The sequence below is a fragment of the Oryza glaberrima genome, chromosome 3 (assembly GCF_000147395.1).
Source record: "Oryza glaberrima chromosome 3, OglaRS2, whole genome shotgun sequence".
NCBI classification, from domain to species: domain Eukaryota; kingdom Viridiplantae; phylum Streptophyta; class Magnoliopsida; order Poales; family Poaceae; genus Oryza; species Oryza glaberrima.
Genome location: NC_068328.1, coordinates 32326251 through 32342929, shown reverse-complemented (window position 1 = coordinate 32342929; position 16679 = coordinate 32326251). Strand labels below are relative to the sequence as shown.

General features: G+C 41.9%; 2 protein-coding genes across 5 annotated transcripts; both read right to left on the bottom strand.

Moving 5' to 3' along the window:
• Positions 1–249: 249 nt before the first annotated feature.
• On the bottom strand, positions 250–5460 carry LOC127769044 (type IV inositol polyphosphate 5-phosphatase 7-like). Of its 3 annotated transcripts, none has more exons than XM_052294748.1 (13): positions 4895–5460; positions 4696–4783; positions 4004–4081; positions 3700–3787; positions 3443–3547; positions 2848–3348; positions 2581–2716; positions 2249–2442; positions 2051–2159; positions 1799–1947; positions 1435–1700; positions 1169–1347; positions 250–1086 (listed from the first exon to the last, which is right to left on the bottom strand). In XM_052294748.1, the coding sequence occupies exons 1-11, from the start codon at positions 4922–4924 to the stop codon at positions 1481–1483; spliced, it is 1698 nt and encodes a 565-aa protein (XP_052150708.1). In that variant the 5' UTR covers positions 4925–5460; the 3' UTR covers positions 250–1086; positions 1169–1347; positions 1435–1480. The 3 variants fall into 3 exon arrangements, with proteins under 3 accessions (XP_052150708.1, XP_052150709.1, XP_052150707.1); XM_052294747.1 differs by having other exon boundaries at positions 253–1091; XM_052294749.1 differs by lacking the exon at positions 4895–5460 and having other exon boundaries at positions 251–1091; positions 4004–4109.
• Positions 5461–9016: 3556 nt separating this feature from the next.
• LOC127764993 (casein kinase 1-like protein HD16) lies at positions 9017–16279 on the bottom strand. 2 transcript variants are annotated; one of them, XM_052289775.1, is made up of 17 exons: positions 16171–16279; positions 15006–15472; positions 14219–14344; positions 14062–14135; positions 13903–13972; positions 13763–13818; positions 13607–13678; positions 13401–13495; positions 13178–13244; positions 12952–13081; positions 12647–12862; positions 12423–12553; positions 11571–11745; positions 11397–11487; positions 10156–10313; positions 9512–9700; positions 9017–9397 (listed from the first exon to the last, which is right to left on the bottom strand). In XM_052289775.1, the coding sequence occupies exons 2-17, from the start codon at positions 15417–15419 to the stop codon at positions 9338–9340; spliced, it is 2124 nt and encodes a 707-aa protein (XP_052145735.1). In that variant the 5' UTR covers positions 15420–15472; positions 16171–16279; the 3' UTR covers positions 9017–9337. The 2 variants fall into 2 exon arrangements, with proteins under 2 accessions (XP_052145735.1, XP_052145736.1); XM_052289776.1 differs by having other exon boundaries at positions 15006–15464; positions 16171–16277.
• Positions 16280–16679: the final 400 nt, after the last annotated feature.

The window sequence follows — 16679 nt, the reverse complement described above, 5'->3', positions numbered from 1 at the left end:
AATGTGATGGAAAAAGTTGAAAGTTTAGATCTAAACACAGACTAAGATAAACCATTACTAGTGTTTGTTAGGCCGTGTTTAGTTTCCTCCCTATTCCCAACTTTCCATCATATCGTATCACATCAAAAACTTTTCTACACACATAAACTTCCAACTTTTTTTTCCAAACTCCCAACTTTCTTCAAACTTTCAACTTTTTTCATAAACTAAACACACCCTTACTACTAGTACTAATAAGTTTTCACCTGGAAAGGGAGAAACAACACCGGTCAAGCAGCAAACAGTGAGAATTAAACACCCAATATTAATTCCCTATCATGTCAACTAAGTGCATTGTACGTTGGTAGATCAAATCACATCACGTGATTTACTACTCCCTGCAGACAGAGAGGCAAGGACCAAAAAGGAGGTCAAAAGCTTGTTCTCTCAACAAGTCACAACTGAAGATTTTCAGTAATAAACAGTAACCAGAGAGGAGATTTCAGTGATAAATAACAGTAACCAGAGTGTCCAACTTGCCAAATGGATGCTTTTCATATATGCCATGTACATTGTACTACAATGACAGCAACCAATGCAGGGTACATGCAAGCTGACACTGTGTCTCACCATGTATTCCAGAAAGGAAACATGCCTCTGTGTAATCCAAGTAAAACAATGGGATTAAGCTTTTGTTTAATACTCCAGTAGTATGCCACAACAATGAGGGCAGCAAATGCAAGCATCATTTAGCTTCACAAGTACACCATCAGAAAGGTATGCACATGATTAGCATAACTTTGCAACTCTCTCAAGTCACATCAACTTATCATTCTCCCCTTGCGCTAGAAATCATTATCCGGAATTAGTTCGATCCAAGTTATCATTCATTCCCCTTGCCGATTTGCAATGATTTTACACCTCATGCTGATACAATGGCCAGCTTACAAAAGTTCCCAAAATGCAAAGGGAAAAAGAGAAGTGATGGCACTTATCAGTCTTAAAACAAAAGTAGAAATGAACTGGAACATGAGAGCTGGTTGAGCTGTATAATTAGTTGTGTGGGCTGATACTTCCAGGAAATTGGTTAGTTGCAAAATTGCCCAACTGCCCTGCAACAGAACAAGAGTGACAGTCAGGCTTATGCAAGAATTTTTGAGTTTTGCTCAACAAACAAGAGATCAATTACCTTTATGTTAGTTTTTTGGATAATGTTTTTCACAAGCATCTGCACATGCTTCAGGCTTGGTGATAGTCAATTAAACAAGAAGTGTGCATCTGAAGGCTAACAAAAAAAAACCAGATGGAAAAATATTGGCACATTCACATCTGATCATTTACTAGAATTTGAACCCTTCATTTGTCAACCTGCATAACCAGTAGAGGTATGTAAAACATAAGATATACATGCAAAGATGTGTAGTTCTTACTGAAAAGAAAAATCAGTTTGCTTACATAAACACAAAGCAGAAAACTTGAGCATAACATATAATGAGCTGACTTAGTTGAACTTGATGTCTCCAAAGCGGTAAGAATATGGCAGAAGCTCTTCCACCTCAACTCTAGAGTTGAAACAGCCCATATTTCTTCTCCTCTGGCGGATAATTTCAACCTCCGCCATGAAAATGCTGTACACCGGTCTATGGTCGGAGAAGCGCGACTCTCCACGAACATAAGATAACTGAATGAGTCCATTACCGTGCCATAGAATACGATCGCACCTATGGTCAATAAAGAACAGGTTTTTCAGTACGTTGCTTTGAAAAAAAAAATCAAAGCAGGAGAAAAATCTGGTTGATACAAGTGCTAAAGAAGTTACCAAGCTGGTGTTCTTCGCTTTTCCTTTGAATGCACACACTCCCCAGAATAGCGATCTGAGTTGAATGAATATTTGTATGTTGGAGGAAAATAAATCCGTCCTTCTTTCCACCCCTGGAAAACGCGTCCGCATCTTCGTTCTATTCGTAGCTGTTACAAAACAAGAAACTTAAAACATGGTCCTGAAAAAAATAATGGATGTGCGATGCATGTCATGTTGTAATTTAAGTATTAACAAAACAGTGTCAATTACTTGATCTTTCTCCAACAGTTGCTTCCAGTTATGCATTTCAACGAGTGCTTTTGCCGAGCAGTATGAAAGGGAAATCCGGTAATTCAAATCCCCAAGCCATATGATACGACTGCAATTGAATCAAAGGAATGTAAAATTAAAGCCAAGTGTTGTGTTGCTTCCACATTGCAATGTAGAGTAGGGAACATAAATTCATACTCATGCTCAAGAATGGTTTCTGGTGACTTAATGTCACCAGCACCACGAACCCGAGGAAATCTAGTCTTTCTTAAGATTTCCATAACATCAGAATTTCTGCGCAATTCATCCCCCTCCTTTTCTCCAGATGTCAAATGACAACAGATAAAACAAAAGGATGTGTGATGCAAAGACATGCTTATTGATATCGAACCCTGCAACAAAAGGAAAGGACCTTTAAGTAACATGTTACAGTAACAGTGAACAACAATCTATCTGCAATATTTTCACTTTCTACACGCAAGATGATTAAAAGAAAACATTTCAAAGAACTGTGAACTCATAAAGTTTACCTTATTTCCAAGATACCCCATTAGACCTCTACCAACACAAGAGACTTTAAGATTTTTCACATCATTTCTTAATTCGCTGCGCACCCAAACTGTGAGAAATATACCAACCATCTGCTTGCTGGCAACCAAACAGTACCTGGTAGACACAAAATTTTCAGAAGTTATAGCTTCAATATAGAAGGATCATAGTCAACTTAGCATTTTTTTTAGCTGAAAATTTATAAGACTAGAATAGATTCACAAAATGGATTTTCACCAAAACAATACCTAGAAGTATTTGGTTGCTCATCGTTTTCCTCCATAGCTATTGAGGTACCGTAGCCATATGGGAACGGTGAAAAATAAGTTCCATTGCTTCCATCCTCCTCAATATATTCATCATCTGGTGATCCCGCACATGGGAAATTTCCATCAAAATCACTTGTTCTGCCGCCCAAGCTAACTGGGTCACAAACGCTGAACCTACGGTCCAACCTTGGCTGTGATGACATATAATTTCCTTCGACTCTTAAACTCTGACTAAGGTTCTGGAATGATCGCCGATGGAAAAATGACAAGTTATCATGTCTTCTCGATGATCCCTCAAAATCAGCATCTAGTTCAACAACTGGATCAGGGACAGGAGATGGTGTGTGATAGCCACCATAGCTGCTAGCCCCAGGATTCCTGTTCAGTGTCCTCCTAATGAGGGATACCCACTTTTTTGCTGGAACATTATCTTCAGTACCAAGAACATTTCCAGCATTCAAAGGAACAATTTCTTGAAATCTGCATACAGCATGAATTGAAGACAATAGCTCAAGTCCACTGGTATGTACTACATAATGTAGTTCAAAATGACAAGGCCTCGGGCAGTACATACCCTAGAACATAGATATCAGCAGGAGGTGAAGAGTGGAGCCACTCATCTAAATCTAATCCCTTTGATGGGGATTTACCACCCACATTCCATGTTGAAGCAAATATTCTGCACACAAAAGGGAGCGAATAAGCAACAACATCAATTATCCTACCAAAGTCAACGTGCAAAAACCAAGAACTGCAGTGCATTATATGCCTAAACCTTTTTCCCCTGACAACAAGCTTACAAGGCAAAGAAATATATGGGTATTTGGGTACCTGTAATCTTGAACTTCAGTCAGGCGTGACACATCAGATTCAGTCCTTCCTCGACGAATGCAGTCGGCATTCTTCTTTGGCATCCGGTCTATCATGCCCATAAGTAAAAAACAGACATTCAGATAAATCGGTAAGGAACAGAATGAACAGTATTCGGATTTTAGATAATCATTCAAATCATTTAGGCGAAAACAGGAACGCTCAACAGGGAAATTAGAGTCGTGGGGAAAAGAAAAGGAGGTAGCTGCGATCTTTGATGTCTGAAGAGAGAGAAAGAAGTGTGGTCCAAATGCTTTAACTGTACCAGTTCTGCTTTTCTTGGCTGTGCCTGCCTCCCTCTCTGAGCAGCTGGTCCTCCATTCACCTCCATGACCATTTCTTCCTGGATCACTAAGCAAATTCAGCCCAAACTGAGCAAGACAGCAAAATGAAAATAAAATGGTCATTGTCTGAGACCGTTTCATCATCTCTCGATCTTGAAATCAAAAGTACAAGCTTTTAGACCGGCAAAAATGACTTATGACTTAGTTTTAGAAACATACAAAAACTCCAAGCAGCACCGGACAAATATCAGAATCACTTAGGAAAAGGTGTTTGATTGGGACATTCTAATGACTTGTGTACCACTAAACCGAAACCAGGAGCCGAGACTTAAATGTGGTCGTGTCTAGGAAATTAAAGGCGTTTGATTGGGGCTTGTCTGGTGCTACTGCATCGTTGAATCGAGACTAGGAACTTGGACTGGAAATGTCTGATGGAATCGAGGAACTACAAGCACAAGATGATAAAATCTGCATTCAACCAACCTTCACACACCACAAGAACTAGTATGCACAACCAACTAAACAACAAAAACAGAAGAACAGGTTGTTGGTTTGGGAATTTGGTTATGATCCAAATTAGCTACAACTATGAACTGGAATCAACAGTTTGGTTATGATCCAAGGAAGAACACAAGTTCTCATCTCATAAATCAAAATGAAACGCTCGCATTACCTTGGCTAGCATCATAGTCCGCATGGAAATCGTTTGCCTTGCTCTTGATGTTGAACCACTTCCTCACAAGGGATTTGGACCATGAGAGCTACACATCAAGAAGCCAACAAAAAAAGCCCTACTCGATCAAAAACACAGCAGAGAAACAACAAGATGCCCAGATTGATCTGAAACACCACCACAAAGGAAGCTCACATACCTTGCTCTTCTTGTTGCTCTCTTCCCTCATTGTCTCATAGCAACTTAACTGAAGCAACAGAAGAATCTACGCCTCCCCTCTCCCGAGGCTCCAATGATTTTCAACTCCAAGCACGCAAGGAAACCTCAAATCTCGCAACAAATTTGGCTCCAATAACAGATTTTGATCCGGGAGCCTACAATCTTGGACCGAATTGAGCGCCAAGAAGCGCACCAACCGCACCGGGGATCACAAATCCAGCTTCACAAGTATTAGTCAAGTAACAGAGAAAAACCCAACGAAATCTTCTCCCGGGATGAAATGCAGCTGCAGCCTACACACCACCACCACCAGCAGCAGCAGTCCAGCTTGCTCCTCCCTCTCCTGAGCTCTGAATGCTTCTTCTAGCTCTAGGCTTTTAGGCGGTAGCTGCTAGGGGTTAAGACGAGACTGCTGGTTGAGTTTGCATGCATTGGTGGTGGTGATGGTGGTGTACTACTGCGCAACACTAAAGTGAAAAAATGGTGGCGTGATGTGAAGAAGTGAGACGACTGAGGTTTCTGATCTGCCTTCTCTGCTTTTGCTGCCTCTTTTATCCTCTCTCTCTCTCTTCTCTCTCTCTCTCTCTCCTTCTCTTCTTCTCTCTTTCTCTCTCTGAGATTAATTATTCTAATCACCTTGTCCTTGTGGTGGCTCAAACCCAAGGTGATTAGTATTAGCTTAATGTGTAGTGGTGGTAGGATTTGGGAGGAGGCAACTTGGCAAGGAGAACAAATGGCAAGATGGCGGAGAAAACGGGCTTCTGCTCCAAAACAAATGAACACAAAATTTGTGTTGCATTCCATATGAATTCATTCCAAAGATTTTGAGCACGGCACAAAATGCAGTTTCCTTTTAGTAGCATTTGGCATGATCTTCCATGATATATATTGCTGATTGAGTGATTGTTTGTTTATTATTACAGCTTCAGTAAAAAAAAATTGTTATATTATCCCAACAATAATCCACTCGGTAATTTAATTCACGGGATCATTAGATGGTTCCAAAGGTAGGAACAACGAACACCCTGGAGAAGGGGTCCCACAGGACAGTGCCATGTGTCACATGGCCCCCTCCACCGGGCCCACTTCCTGCTCACCGTCAGTTATTAGCCGCGTTTCCCCTGGCACCACAAAGCCGTACGACCTCGCTCTCGCTGACCGGGTGGGACCAACACTGTTACATTTACATTTCTCTCCTTTTTTTTCCTATACTCTTTTTTAATTTTTGTTGTATGCTCTCTCAATCCCAAATAAATAAACCTAGTTAAGAATGTATCGCCTATTAGACTAGTTTGAATATAGTTAAGATACGGATTTTACCTTGATTTTTCCGTTCGCGTGTTTTCAAACGGTTAAATTGTGTGTTTCGTAAAAAAAACTTGTATATAAAAGTTGCTTCAAAATATTAAAGATTTTTTTAAAAGTTTAAAATAATTAAAACTCCATCAATTATACGCTAATAATTTTCTTGTTTTACATGTTTGTACTTAATCTTCAACTTCAACAGGTTTAAGCTAGGGGCGGAGTTAGAACGAAATAAAGCGGAATGCCACTCGCTTGCTTTATTCTACTTTAGGTCGAGTTTAAACTGATACGAGTGACTGAGCTTGGATTGAAAGAGTGTACATACAATGAAAATAGATGAACTATAGAGAAAAAAAATTTAGTGATCGGGTTCCTGGGCACCCCTTTTCTACGTATTTCCGCCCCTGGTTTAAACGGATATGTACAATTTAATAAATTTGATATGTCTCTATTATAAGCAGCAAGCGAGTAGAGAACGAGGAGTGGGGTTGTGGTTTCCCCGTTGGACAGTGGAGTGGACGATGTGTGCGTGGGGGCGTTTGTTTGCTCCTTTGCATGCATGCAAGCTCATGGATGTACGCGTCCGATGTACACAAGACGGCTTGCACTTCCACGACGCATGCATATGGACTCGGAGTGCTGGACCCCTACCCTTTTAGTCTTTTCACGCTTGTCCTCCTCGCACGTATCGATCTCGTACGTACGTACGATACCGTCTACTACCGCGGCCTACGCAATGCAGAGAGTACCTCACAGAGTACGTACGTACACGTACAACCGGAAAACCAGGCGGATATATGTTTGCATGTACGCTACTAGTATAGCGTACATATACAATGAAGATAAATGTATTATGTATGTGCTTTCTCTGTTCTATAAAAATAACTTTTATATGTGAATCCAATACATTCTAATATATGCTACTACCTCTGTCATAAAATATAACAACTTTTGGCTATGAATCTGGACACACGGTTATCCAGATTCATAGCTAACAATGTTTATATTTTAGGACGGTGGGAGTATATGTGTTCAGATTCGTGTATAAAAGTCGATTTTTTCCGAGACACAGGAAATTACATTTTCACGCCGAACTAGTTTTGCTCTTTGCCTAGCTAAACTGAAAAGAGAAGCTAGCTAGGCATGCATGGGCTGTACGTGTCGTGTGGTTTTTTGAGTTACGTTGCAATGCAGATGTATCGAGCAACGGTGTGAGGCTTGTTGTCTTCATGCGTGTGTCCATCATCCACGCACACGCGCGAGCGCCCAGAGGCAGGCAGCCGGCGCCCGCGGCGAGAGGATTGCATGCCATGGCATGGTTGGATGCAATGTCTGGGCGCGCGCGCGCGAGAGCGCGACAGCCATGGGGGGCGCGTCGTGGCGACCCAGAGCGCTGCCTGGCGCGCGCGGGGCATCGGCTCCGGCTTCGTGGGCTCGCTCTCGGAGGGATGGTATAATTTTGTTTGCTTCTTTTGGGACCCTATCTAAGCTAAGCTAAACTCGGAGTAGTACTTAATTAGCAGCGGTAGTGCTTCCCAAAGCGTAGTTTAGTGTGTTGACCGCTCCATGGTTTGACGGATCGAGCTGGACCAGATCGATCAATTGGCTTAATTTGGATCTTGCTTTGAGATCATAGCTAGAGGCGCCCATTTGCCGTGCTAGGCCAATCGACGGCGTAGATTGGACCACGTAGCATCGGGATTCGTGCTAACCCCAAGCATTGCAAGAGTAATGCCACTTTGTCAGCTTTAAGAGTGTTGCACAAACAAGAGCAGGTACAATAGCAGGCTATAAGCCAGCCGCAAACATATTTTACGAAGGTAAATAAGGAGAGATAAGAGCAGCGGGCTACAGATTTTTAGCCGGCTATAGCACGGACTCCAAGACGCAGTGTGTGTATGACAGGTGGGACCAGGTATTAATAGTATAGTATGTAACTATTATATAGATAAGCTATTAGATTGGCTATAGATGAATTGGAGCTAGTAGTAGGCTATACTATTAAACTTGCTCTAACGGTATTGGAAGAATCATTTTCTTTTCTTGTCAGGTATGGCTAGTTTTAGATGGTTTTTAGCTAGGCAACTGACCAGTAAAACCGATGAATGTTCTTATGCAGAGAGGCACTTTATTTGCTGGTTACAAAAATCAGTAAAATAAGAAAGGCTGCCTGCTGCAACCCTGATGATTGATTACTGCGTCCAACACACAGTAACCACATGCCCGTTCCAATCATCATCACGGCTTTTCGGAAAGGAACCCATCATGCGTGCAGCATGCAGAATCCAGGATTCGCTTCTCGACGCTGCCGCCCTTCTTTTTTTTTTTTTCCTCCTCCCTCTCTCTTCTATCTTCTTCCTCGCAGCAGCAGCAGCAGAAGCACGGCGACTGGCCGGCCTCGGTGACCGTGCACCGGCCGGCCGTCCCCATGCACGGCGAGCGTAATGCAGCGACACCTCATCACCGGCCGGCCGCGTGCCCACGCTGCAACGCAATGCACATGCAAAGATAAATTTATTCTAAAATAAATTTATAGTACTCCTTCCTTCCGATTCAGGTTATAAGATATTTTAGCTTTAGTCAAAGTCAAATTGTTTTAAGTTTAACAAAGTTTATGGAAAAAAATAGTAAAATTATGACCCAAGATAAATTTATTATAAAATATATTTAATTATTAATTTAATAAAACTAATTTGGTAATATAAATATTACTATATATACCTATAAACTTAGTTAAACTTGAAGCAGTTTGACTTTGGCCAAAGTCAAAATATCTTATAATCTGAAACCGAGGGAGTAGTATGATATATATATATACTCCGTATGTGAGAACAATATGATCTTAGCACCGCCATGCAGCTTATACTAGCTTAGCTTATGGACAAAGATCTCCATATCCGATCTGGTACAACATTTGCCATGATTTTTTTTTTCAATTTTTACAGTTAGAATAGATGGCTGCAAGAGGCCGGTGATGTCAGCCATTGATTTGTTTCTTTTTTTTTTCCTTGCTTCAGATCTCCCAATCAAGGGAGATTTGATCGGTTGGCAGCTCACTGCAAAATGCTAGTAGTAGCTAGACATGGCTTCACATTGGAGCTTCGAAATGTTGAAGCTGTCAGCATACGGTCCGGCCGTAGCAGATTGAAGCGATGTATAGGTTCTTTGACCATTTTTCCTGAGATTTTAACAGCAATGTTAGTTCGACGCATCATTTCCGTCAAAAAAAGTTCGACGCATCATAAGATTTTGTATGGCATTGTGAGGTTGGGAGAGCTGAAGATGTATGTACCTTGACATGGTTGCTGGGAAAGGAGGAAGTTCGAAGAGTTTCTTGTGTCTCGTCCATTGGCTTCCTCTTTGGTATGCTCAAGATGAAGGCAGCTTGGTCAGGAGTTGCTGCAGTCGAAGTTATTCTGTAACCTGTCTCCCATCGCCGATGGATCCCTTCACTTGGATATAGAAAGTCCAACTCTACCACCTGCACATTGCGAGACGGATTCAGTTTCAGACTTACTCACTATGAAGCAGTGATCAACTCAGGAGTCTGAACATCAAGATAATATGTAAGAAAATTCAGAATAGAAACATGTGTGGTTACTGTATTTCCCTGCTTTTTTGGTTAACAGCTGTAAAGAGCACAAACTCAACTGATTGGTACATCAAGCATTCTACCAGTTGAATGTTCGAATTCAACCACAAACAAGATGACATCCTTACAGCAACAAAAGTTTGGAGTTAGGTAGTTTCCGCACGCAACACTTAAACTGATGGTTTTGAGGTTAGCCTATCGACAGTAACTTATCGTTGGATATTCTTTTACCAATCAAGGTGTATATACCATTTTTTATCACGTACAGGTTATTTGGCATATGAGAAGCCACCAAATTCACAGAAAGAATGAACACAAGGATTGGTAAATCGAAATCTTTTAACCTGATGGGAATAGCCTGCATTTCTTGACATGACAACTCCCCAACGGTTTCCAGCAGTAGCCATAGATGTCACATGGAAACCTTCTTTCCACTTTTTGTTAATCCACTTGTAAGGAAAGGATTCACTGACTTTGTATGACTGCTGTGTGTATGGAGTTCCTGTAATGATGATACATGCCTGGTTTAGAACGATAGTATCTAATGGAAGGACACCAGAAGCTCACAGGAAAAATTGGAGTCCAGACAGTTGAGAGTAGAAATACAAAATTAAAGAGTAAATTTCACAAAAGTACAGATACTTTGACCAAATTAATGCAAAACTACAGATTTAAGGTTACAGGTCTAAGGCTAAGTACCACAAAACTACACATTTATAAAATTATCACAAAACTACAATTTTTGGGGTTTAAATCCTTAGCACTAATGTTATGTTTGAGTCATAAAACGTCCAAGTTTTGTGATTAAATTGACGCTAAACCTGTAGTTTTGTGAAAACTTTGTTACTAAATCTAAAGTTTTGTGAGACTCCACCTTAGACCTGTAGTTTTGTGATAAATTTGGTGTTAAATCTGCAGTTTTGTGATAGTTTGGTCAATATATCTGTAGTTTTGTGAAATTTACTCTTAAAATTAAGTGTTGAAGCAAAGGAAAACTGGTAACAAAATTGATCCATCAACTTTTTGATCAAAACTGGCCAAACCAAATATTAGTTCATAGATATTTGTGTATTATAGAGACAGATTATGTATGTCTGTCTGCCATTCATGTTATGAACTTGTGGCACCCTCTAAATAAATTCTGCCTCAAGCTGCCATGGACTGATGAGAGCATGGACGAAATGCCTACTTACAAACCTACTGTTAACCATCACAGTTTTAACAGGAACCATCTGATTGTTCGTCCTTTACACAATGAAACGAAAATTATTGCTACTTGCCGAGCAATTGAGCAGGCAATACTGGTGGCTGTCCCCCCAAATAAAAAGGATCACACTCTACAGTCTACACAAATCATTTTAACCTATGAAGTTGTTGCAGGTTATGCCTTCAACAAACTCATGTTTCAATCAGTCTAGTATGCAAGGCACATACCCTTGCTGCACAAGAGGTTCTGCTGAAAACTGTCTTAAAGCAACTGACTGTTTCAACTATTTCATATTCATCAACGGGGATGTTTCAAGTTCTAAGAAATAGCCAAGGTAGTAAAATTAGTTTGCCAGCAGAGAAAAGGTATTTTACCAACCTTTGGACATTACAACCAATGAGCTTCCATTGGTTGCTCCTGCTATTGCCGTTATGTAATAATTCTTCTCCCACTGCTCCATAATCCAATCCTATGTACAAACAAGGTAATATGGAGTCAGGACTCTGGATTCATCAAAACTGGATGGAAGGGGTGGAGAAATAGCCAGTGCACCTTGTGCAGAAACACTTGTGAAAGCTCATAAACTTGGGAACAAAAGCCAGTCCCAGCATCCATTATGAGAGCCCAAAAATTTGCGGAAGAAGAGACACAACTAATGTACAGCCCATCTTCATTGCCTTTTTCTATATGCTGATGCAGCCTTGAATCAGCAACATTATAGTGATATCTGTAAAGAAAGAAGTGATGCATTTTGCAGCCACGTCAATATATATCATATTTAATTTTTAAAGAGGATAAATATATGGATTAATAGCTGAGAACTAGGTTGACTTCAAAAACTCAAATTCTAGAACAAGGAGGCCAAAGAAATAAGAGCTATGAAGGCTGAAATTGTAATAAGCATGGGCATGCAGGCACGCACACACACACAAACACTTCCATCACTAAAACTAGCATGAAGGGTTCAGCTAAAGCCATGGATGATATTTTCACATCGCTGCTTTTGCCAGGAATCAGGTAAAGTTAAGTCCATGCTAAAATGGATGACACTAGGCGCATACAGGAACTATCCCCAGTGACAACATCAATCAAGACAGAGTTAGTCACTGAACTCTTGCTTAACCCAGCAAATTTGGAGACATATAAAATGTAGTTAGAACAATAAAATGTATCGGAGATAGCTCAAAAGCAGTTTGCGTAATATCATAGTGATAGGAAGCCTTATGAGATCCTGACATCAGGGAAACAGAACAGACCAGTTGTAAAGTGTCTGGTGGCAACTGGATAGCATCGTGTTATGTGCTCAGTCCACACTTAAAGGCAAGTGCATTGCGAGGACAATGTTTGGGAAAATAAATAACAGACACAGAGACTTTGCACCATTTTCAGTTTTTAGGGCATTACCTCTGCTTCATGGGCCGCCTAGCATTATAAACTGAGATCCATTGAGTTGCTGGGCTTCCCAACCTAACTTTCTTCTTGGGCTGTTCATCATCGTCAAGATTTACAACCATTCTTCCACGTTTTTGCCCAACCTATAATATGCAAAAATATACATGAGAAAATTTAACGCATTCAAGTTAATCTGTATGGTACAGACACAGGTTGTGTGTACAACATTTACATACCTTCAGAGCTCCATCAATTCTGATGGGCCTTGAAGCAGGCCCTTCAATCAAACCATCAAAGAGAGAAATAAGTTTTGGATAGTTTGGCTCTTCGTCAAATTTCATGTTAGTGACCATCTCTAGAAAATGTTTGAACGGAGCTGGACAGAAGCAACACAGCAACTCTGGTGAAGTAGCCATTTTCTTCTTACAAACAAGAAAACTCTTGTTATCTCCCTGCATTACCATCCCATTAACACTAAAATAAGTTCAACAAATAAAAGAAAACATTATGTCAAAACTTTGCTGAGCATATTAAAGGCTACCTGATACCCTTGCCAAGGTAATCTCCCTCTTATTAAAAAGATTAGGGTGTAAGCCAGTGACTCTAAATCATCCCTCCTGCTACCTGTACGACCTAAGTGGGCATGGACGCTAGCGTATCTAATTGTTCCCCTGTAAAATGTCGAAAAGAAAAAGGTAAGTTAATAATTACCCATAATTTAATACAGAGAAAAAGATATTATAGTGCACACACAAAAATGGACGAACCTAAAGACATCTGGCCTCTGATCATAGTCAACATGCTGACCAGATGATGCTTCTTTCCACCTGGATGCTGCATGATTTCAACATCACGAAATAAAAATAAATCAACAGGGCAACAATTCCTTGGGATTCAAGTACAAAATGCCTAAGAGCAAATGCCATAGCACATTGAGAACAAAATTGAATACTTCATACACAGATGAGACTACTTTGAACAAAAGCCTACCTAAACCAAGATCAATCAGGAAAAGCTTCTTCTCATCAACTGACCCAGGATGACCAAGCAAAAAATTCTCTGGTTTGACATCACCATGTACAAACCTGGCAATGATAAGATGCACTGGAAATGTTAACACCAATGAAATAGAAAACAAAAGAGAAATTCCATGCAGCTCCATATAATTTTCAGGCACAAGTGACTTTAAATTTTACCCTTTAGAGTGAAGCTTCTCAAGAATTGATATCGCTTCCACAGCAATGCAAGCAACCATATGGGCAGACATCCTGTTTGCAAGTTCCAATGCTGTTATTTTCAGTGAGGAGTAATAAAATCAGGTGGTCAATGCAAAAAGGTGATCCGAAACTTACGCCTGTCCCACTGAATTCCACACATCCCAGAGGCTGGGACCAAGCATATCCATTACCTGAAATTTTGGTGTGATGGCTGAATAAAAGAATTTATTTTGAGTCCAGAAACATTTTTCAATACATGACTAAGGTAAACTCACAAGAATGTAGTAGTCTCCCAAACGACCCTTATAGTGGACTGATGGTATGCCATAACAACCATTGAGAGTGCTATTTACAAAAGGACAAAAGGTTAATGGATCATACTCCACATAGAACAACATAAACATCAGAAGGGAGAGATTGTGTGAAATTCTTACTGGTAAACCTGCCACTCGTATGGAGGGCCATAGTTACATCCTTTACTGCTTCGGTGCTCAAATTTAAGCGCAACCTACAGGATATTCATTCAGATATCTAAAAACTAACTAAACTAACAGAGCTTCAGTGTCCAATTGAGGTGGTAAGAAATGAAACCTCTTGTGCATCTGGACCCGTGCGAGAACCTCCACCAGATACTCTTCGACCAACATAGACCTGACCAAATCCACCTTTACCCAACTTCCTATCAGTTATATACTCTGGGGAATTGCCTACTTGAACCTGTAAAACATATATAACTATTTAGAATTTTAGGAGGTTAATTAATGGCAGTGAAACTCTGCCACATAAAGTGTAGATAAAAGATGTCACCAGGAGAAGCAAACTCCTATTTTAGTGATAAAATTTGATGTCAAAGAGCAAGAGATTGTAACTTTCCCATTCCTAAACTTTGTTGTTTGATGAACTTGCCACGGAGTTTCATCGGTTTTGTGATATCAGGATGTGATACTATGTGATTATCTGAAGTTTGTTTCCTCTACAAAACAAAACTACTATAATCCAGCCATTCAGTGCCTCAATCTCAGCTTCTTCAAGCAAATAGGCACTCACCTCTCAAGCATAACAACTAAACCATTTCTTACGCCACAATTCAGATGAATCATCATCAATTATTACACTTTATAACTTCTAAATTTGGTTACACTATATTTTATGTGAAACAGACATGTCGGTTGTCTTGTGTCTAATAACACCAATACAGCAGAGAAGTCATCTGTGAAAGGTAACATGAACATCTGGAACAGCAACCATACAAAAACTACCAAACAAAGTAAACAAAAATGATGAAACATCCCATGTTAAAGAACTTGAAGAAAATGACTTTATCGGTACAAATGATAGTACACCTACAGAAGTGCAAAGGGAAGAAGGTATTCCATACCCGCTCAGGAACTGGTGTTGTAGTGGATTCATCTTCTGCCGCAGCAAATTTGTCTCCACTTTCACCGTCCATCATCAAGTTCGCAGCTCTGTCAGCTACCTTGTTCAAACCAAGGTCCTCCTGGGCTTTGCCGGTAACCGCCTTTCTAGCAATAACTTCAGGGAGGTCCTTGCAAGGTTGATCCTCACACAAATCAACAGCCCTGCACCCCTTTCCTCTAGGCTTCAGAGCTTTCCTCCCTCCTCCCTCAGCAACTGTCTTGTTGCCTCTGCCAGCCGCAGCACCGCCGCGCCTTCCAGTCCTCCCCCGCGGAGCTGGCGACACCGGACTCGCAGCTGGATCTGCGTCCTGGACGTCGTAAACCTTCTTGGACCTCAGACGAGCTCTCCAAACACCACCCCGCAACTCTGGCATTATCGCCCCATGCAACTCGGCCTTGTGCTACACCCTTCGGTGCTCCTTCCAATCTCCGCATGAAAAAAAACATCCAACAAGAATAAATCACTGATGAAGGAAACCACAGCAGGCACAACAATCACAAACATAAACAAATTTCAGCTCAAAGATTGTTCCTTCACCATGTCATGGCAAATCAATCAAGCAATGAATCGGGAATAGGAAAAGATCGGAGTGGAATCAATCTGAGGCATTCATCGCCATCGCGAGGCCCCCCCTTAAAGACGCAGCCCGCTTTGCTACCACCACTGCCCTTTCAACGGAATCGAATGCCGCCATCGGCGCTCTAAAAGAAGCCCGAGCATCTCCATCACCCGATACCCCGCAGGGGATCTCCACCCAGAAAGAAAAAAAAAACTCCCACCTTTTACCTCCAGATTACCACCAATCCAACACCAAACCAATCCTAAACTAATCCCAACCCGCCACAAATCCCCCAATCCCACGCAAACCACGCTTTTTTTCCTAAATCCGCAATAAAGCTCCCCATGAGGCAAGCATCTATCCTCGAAACCGAACCCATTTCCAGCGCCCGAATCGGCCCTCCTAAACCCCATCGGATCACTCCCCCCCCCCCCCCCCCCCAGCGTCAGCGACCCCGCCCCGCAATCCGATCGCGCCTCAAGCAACCGCCCTCACCGATCAACCCCCCCCCCCCCCAAAAAAAAAAAAAAAACACAGAGCGAGAGCGCGGAGAAGAGCGGCTTACATCGTCGTCGGAAGCGGATGCCCGCGGCGGCGGAGGGCGGCGCCTCGGGAAGCGTGCGGTGGTGGTGGGGGAGGAGGAGACCGAGGGGGGGGGGGGAGGCAGAGAAATCGTGGAGCGCTCGCGTCGCTCGCGTGCGTGTCGCGGTGGTGGGTTGGGGGGGGAGGCTTTGCTGCTGCTGCGGCTGCTGCGGGGAGTCGGCTTGGCTCGCGCAGAGCAGCGCATGCAGGTGGCAGGAGACTGGGTGGTGGGGCCGGGTGGGGCAGGTTGGGTCGCAGACAGGTGGGGCCAGGGGGTGATTACTACTGCTGCTGCTTCCTTCCCCCCCTCCTCGCAGTTCAATTCAAAGCACCACGCCCTACTAGTGGGGGATGTCCTTGACATGTGGGCCGTCGCAGTGGACCGCTTTAATTTAATACGGTCCATTTTGTGCGCTCCGTTGCCTCCTCCAGTTTTGAAACTCTAGCGCCTCTTCTCCTTTTGTTTGTTTCTCGCCAAGGATTTGATTTCTT